At 41.5% G+C, this 6,178-nt stretch overlaps 1 protein-coding gene across 1 annotated transcript in view; it reads left to right on the top strand.

Annotated features, from left to right (window-relative positions):
- TMEM156 (transmembrane protein 156) overlaps positions 1 to 4,067 on the top strand; it is a 30,824-nt gene extending 26,757 nt beyond the window's left edge. Inside the window, exons 6-7 of the mRNA XM_019553486.1 lie at positions 1,272 to 1,369; positions 2,811 to 4,067. Coding sequence (XP_019409031.1) covers positions 1,272 to 1,369; positions 2,811 to 2,834 — 122 coding nt within the window. The 3' untranslated portion in view covers positions 2,835 to 4,067. The remainder of the gene's footprint in view (positions 1 to 1,271; positions 1,370 to 2,810) is intronic.
- The last annotated feature ends 2,111 nt before the right edge of the window (positions 4,068 to 6,178 follow it).

The following is a 6,178-nucleotide window of genomic DNA, read 5'->3' as shown; positions in this document are numbered from 1 at the left end:
TTTTTTAATTAAGGTATGTACATTTTTTTTTAGACATAATGCTATTGCACACTTAATAGACTACAGTATCGTGTAAACATAACTTTTATATGCACTGGGAAACCAAAAAATTCGTGTGACTCGCTTTATTGCAATATTCGCTTTATTGCGGTGGTCTGGAACCGAACCCGCAATATCTCTGAGGTATGCCTGTACCTGCTTTCAGTAATTGTATGATCTCTCATAACACTCCACGTTACTCTTTTATCTACAGTAGCCTTTGGATACCTTGTTGCATGTCCCTGTGTGATGGTAACTGAGCCCACTCATAAGGCATGATACACTGGAAAGTCCATAGACTCTATGCTCACCCTAATTAATATGTGACTCTGAGTTTGCATGCTTTTAATAACCATGGAGTTGTGTTTTTTCTATGGATAAAATTTTCAAAAGTGTCAAAGCAATTTATGTACCTTAACCCAATTGACCTTTCAATGAGACTTTGGCTCTTAATACTGGGATTTTCAAATGGAAATGGAAATTAGGTTCCTAGGTTAGGTGCTTTTCAAAAGGACATAAAATAACTTAGAAAATTTGGTCCTATGGCCGTCCCTTCACAGCACCTGATGAAGTAGGCCCACTGCTTATGCTATACATCTCTTATTTTGTCAGTTTATAAGGTGCAAATCTACCCTGTTTTCTGCTTGACTTCAGACTAACACAACTAACTAGCTCTCTTTACCACTTAAGTCACAGAACCAGTTTGGAAAATTCTATTTTGGAGCACATCCAGATGAGCACTCACGTGCATTTCCCCAGGAATAAATAGCAGTGGCACATAGTTGTACTGTTACTTGTCTCAGGGGAACACCCATGCATGTGCATTCTGGCACATGGCAAGTTGCCCCTGGTGGGTAGGGGAGGTTGGAGCCAGCACCTGAGCTCCTGGGGCCTTCCCAGGACTGCAGCAGTGGCAATCTGGCACATGAAGCCTGGCTGGCAGCTGGAGTGTGGCTCTGGTTAGGCAGACTCTGGTTTTGGTCAGCGCACACTGCTGCCATGTGCGCCACCCTGTTTTTTTTGGGATGTGGGTATTTTTGACACCCAGGTTAAAAATAACCTGCTGTGCTACAAACTAGCAGTGCAGCAAACAACTGCATGTGTGGCATGTGCAATTTGTGTTGCCACAGGTGTTGCATACTGCATGTGTGCACTCATCTGGATGCACCCTTAATGTCTAACACATCGCAGATCTCTTTGCTGTTTTTTAAAATTATTTTAACTTTTAACAGAGGAGACCCACCAACGAAGACCCTCAGCTAATGCACAAGCAACAAAGATTCTGCCTGCAATTCCTGAACAGGAGTTTCCTCATTGCAGTGCATCAAATGTAAGAGGCAAACATATCTTAAGTCACTTGGATCTAATTTACCATTTATTGTTAGACTGAATAGATTAAGTGCATGCAGTATGTGCTCCAGGTAAAATACCTCTCACTTCTGGCCCAGGGATTGGAAGGGGGGGAACTTGAAAATATGTTTCATGAGCACTAGGTGGCCAAAAACCAAAATCAATTTTTCTTTTGGGCACCAGGACTGATCAATAAACTAATCTTTTAGTCTGTTAAGCCCTCTGTGCCCCTGTAGAATTCAATGCAAGTCTTGGTGCTGTTTTCCTGGGATAGAAGACTGTGTCCTGGATTTCAGCATTATATTGACATTTGTTTCTGACAAGGCCTGAGGCAATGAGTGCCAGAGAGAGCAAGAAGGGAAACAATTTGCTAATGATTCCTTAAAAGAACCTGGCTTCTGAAATTTAAAAAAAAATGCTGACTGCATTCAACTGGCAAAGGAATCTACCATCAGTCTGCTCTGTCCATATTACAGCAATCAGCAGAAATGACCAAAGATATGGATTTAAAAAAGAGGGCTCAGATCCACTTAGGTTCTCAATATTTTCTGAGTTGAGAACTATTGGGATTTAGGGTTCCAGTTCGAATCTCCATGGACATGGGAACAAATAGATGAGTCAGATAAGATCTATACGCTTGGATGTGTTTTTAATATCTGAAAATGTAATAGACTGTATCTGAATAAGGAAGCTGGAGAGATGCATCAGGCATACTTGTATTCAGCTCCTCATGCCAGGTTCATCACTATGCTCTCGGTATTCTCATCTCACCCTAAAGTGGTACTGGGCTTCTGCAGGTGTTGACATACAACTGGAAGAAAATAAGGAGGGAGGTTTAAACATTCATGGATCCACTCAGATCCTAGCATAAGCTGAGATTCCTGCTAAAATAGACAGCAATCTCCAGATCTCAGCTCTTACAGTGAAACAGGTAGAGAGCCTCAGACACTCCCAGAAGGGGAGAGAACCCTTGAGATCCTGGTGCACATGGGAGACCAAGGAAAGGGGATCACAGCTTCTCAGATACAGCCCCACTTCCAGGTCCTGGTACACCTAGGAGAGTGCATAGGGTTGGCACAGATACTGCCTACTTGCCCTGCCACCCTTCTAGTGCCCTACCATTTCTGGTCTATCCTGTTCACCATGATCCTCACCCTTCCCCATGGTTTAAGCCCCTCTATCTTTCCCTCCCACTCGTGTCCATTTTTTCCATCCTCTTGACACTGCCCCAAATCCTTTTCCCCATTTTTTCATCCTCGTGAGTTGCTTGCCCCTTCCAGCAAGCATCCTGTCATGGAATTTATAGTATTTGATGAAATAGTTTGAACTTTTGCTGAATTCTCTCTCTTCTAGAATTACATTTCCCCCCAGATCCCTGACAGATTGCAGCAATATACTTCTTTTACTTTCCCCCTCAACAGATTTCAACCAAGGGTCAGATTTGAATTGACACTGGCTACGTGTATGGAAGGTTTGATGACTGCTACACATCCCCTTGGGCTACCCAGCTCAAATGAAAGGTTGGAAGGCCTTTGGCTACTCAGTCTATACACATGCAGTGAAATCCATTTAAGCACCTGCCTTTATGAAGAAACCAAGCACCCCCATGAGGCACACCGCATTCCAGGAAAATCAGAGTAAGCATCTGGATTTTAGAGCAGTTTAAGCAGAAAGAGGTTGTCAACTTTAACTTTAGCAAAGCTGCTTCTCTAGTGTAATTCTCTGAGTCCAAGATCACTCTTAGACCTGCTTTTTCAGTTTGGGATCAGACTTTCACTTAGGACTACTTAGAATCACCTCATGCTCACATAACTTACTAGAATGAAGTGGGTAGGAAGATGATTGAAGACAATTTATTTTTATGTTTTAAACTTGTCCATTCCCCTCTGTTCACTCCATGTCCCCTTTTGCATGTGCAATGTCTGGCAAGCCAGGCTGGCAGTTCATGGTCTGTAAATACCCTTTGGCATCCTGAATACATTTAGGTCTTTGCTTCCGTACTTAAGGAGCTGTAATCTGTTGCAATTTATTCTGTGAGGAATACATTGAAAATGTTTCTGTTACTGGGCTGTAGCTAGTCCAGTTTTCACTGGTACACTCCTTTCCCTATTAGGAGCACTTATCCCGCTGCTGTTTCCAGGTAGCTGGGGCCTCGTTACATTCATTTATTAATTTATTTATCTATACTGTAGTTAAGAAAAAACTCACCTACAGCAGAAGTCATATTGTATTGAGTGGATGAGTGTGCCTAACAGATGCCCCAAAATAGTGGTAGCCACCCAGTGAAGATAGCAGCTATCTGTTGTACCAATAGTTACTGCAAGTTAGAGGAAAGAAAAATAGGTGGAGGTGGTTCCTGTCTGCAACGCCCACTTCCTGTTGGTGAACTGCACAGTTTGCTAATACGTTGCTCTTGCTGATAGTCAAAGACAGGTCAGTAACCAATGACACAAATGCATCATCTCAAAGTGGTACTATCTGTTGATATGATTGTCCCTTCTCATTCTTGGGAGAGCTCATTGGGTAGAGACTGGATTTATTGCTAAATATGTAATCCTACCTATATAATTCTACCTATGCACCATTTCTTTCTGTTCATCTGTTACTGCTATTGGTAATGTCCCTGATTTTCCTTTTGTTTATTAAATTTATTCAGAGAGGAGTCACCCTCTGATTTTATTACACACAACATCTGACTCTGTGTCTATCACTTGCTAAGGTGGAAAATACCAATGTGGTGAAGCCAGCTCACTCTTATTTTTATAGGGAATGGTAAAAGTAAGTCTCCTAACGTGAAGACCTGAGTAAATTTTCATTGTCAAGAAAAAAATTAAAGTTCTCTTGAAACAGGCCTTGATAACTCTCTAAAACCTCTTGGAGAAATATTTGATCCAAAGCTCACTGAACACAATAGGAGTCTTTATATTTTTTTTCAATAGGCTTAATATTAGTCCCATTTATTATATTGTGTTTATTTCTTATGTTACGTTGACTAAAGCCAGATTTTCAAGTGCAGTTAATTCAAGGTACTTGCAGTGTGTGCATGCTACCACCTCCCTTCACTGAGGAGGTGAGGTCCTAGGACTTACTTTTCATTCACTGCGAAGCAGAGCCTGAACATTTATAGGTATAGCAGAGTTGCTGTGCAGTAAAACCTTGTTTACATCATGGTAAGTTGTTTGTGTGACCATCCCCTCAACCGTACTACAGACCATTATAAAAAGTTCAGCAGCTGTCGGCACAGCTTCCATATGTGTAACTTTGTCCAAAGGAAACACTGCTCACCACAGCTTACCTAATCTATGGGATTTTCAGTGCATGTATCACTATGGTATCTGGGTGTCAAGAATGGGACATCATCTACTTTTTATGTAATATTGCTGTTTTTATTAAACTATTCGTCAGTACCTTGCTGAGAAAAGTACAGGCCAAGCACCCTAGAGTTTTGAGGCAATACTTGGCTCTTGTGAGCAGTGACAGATAATAGATACATGTCCATAGTGCTATTAAGGGGTAACATGAACATGATTGAAAATTACTATTTTTCTTGAACTGAGTAAATTAAGGAAGCTCAACCCTCAGCTTGTGGGGTAGATCTGACCCACAGAGCCATGTCATTAAGCCTGCGAGGCTCCCGATAGGTCCAGCTGTACAGCAAGGTCGTTTTATTTAGAAAAAAATATATTTTAAAGGATAGACTTGAGGGGCAATACTATTCAGTGTATTTCATGATTAATTCTAGTGGAGACCTATGCTTCACAGGCAGACAAACTTTTGGGGTAGAGGTGATATCTTTTATTAGACTAAAGATACCGTTTCTACTCCTAGAGTTTTATATGCCTACGTCTCTAGGTCAACATGGCTACAACAAATATCCCATGCTCCACAGGGTAATTTAGAGAAAAATTCAGAAGAGCAGCTTGCTTTAACTCTGAGACAACGTGCCCAGAGACTGGCTTTTCACAGTTCTGTCTTTCCCTTGTTCTTGGAATGTCCTGTCCTCATCCACTGTCTGGAAGACATGGAATCAATGCAAAATGGCTCTGCGGGCTTCCATTATGCCTTGTCTGATGGCTCAGACACACTTTATTCCCTTAGTGATGAGTGCAGTAGAATAACCTTCTACATACACTACATGCCCTGATAAAAAATATGTAGGAGAAACCAAACAACAACTGCGCACCAGAATGAACCCACACTGAAAATCTATCAAAGACAAAAATACCCAATTACCTGTGGGTGCACACTTCCCACAAGACAACTACTCTCTCTCCAGTCTCTCAGTTCTAATCCTCAAAGGGAATGTACAAAACAGCTTTCATAGATGAGCCTATACACTTCATCAATCCACTGGACACAAACAATCATGGACTAAATATAGATATTGGATTTATGGCACTTTATAACCTGCCTGCCATGCAATAACCCCAGGTAACCTCTAAATTTTACCAGCTACATCCTATCACCAGGTCAACATTCCCCGCTTTCCCCCCCACCTACCTGTCTTGCACCTATTGTCTCCCATTGCCTCTGGTCCTCACTGCCACACACATTTGTATTTTCATAGACCTGCATTTTGCATATTGGCTTTTATTTCATCCAGCAGAACACAAAACACAAGCAGACTCTCCCTATGTCTGATGAAGGGTGTTTGTGCGTGAAAGCTTGCCAAGAACAATTTTTCCAACTATTTAGTTGGTCTAATAAAAGATATCACATTAACCCCAAGAATCTTGTCTGTAAAACAATGTAGATAGATATAGTATGCAGTGCAGCAGGTGCAACCACC

The sequence above is a fragment of the Crocodylus porosus genome, unplaced genomic scaffold (assembly GCF_001723895.1).
Source record: "Crocodylus porosus isolate Cpor-Errol unplaced genomic scaffold, CroPor_comp1, whole genome shotgun sequence".
In the NCBI taxonomy this organism is placed as follows: domain Eukaryota; kingdom Metazoa; phylum Chordata; order Crocodylia; family Crocodylidae; genus Crocodylus; species Crocodylus porosus.
The sequence above is the reverse complement of the archived record's forward strand: the minus strand, read 5'-3'. Positions and strand labels throughout refer to the sequence as shown.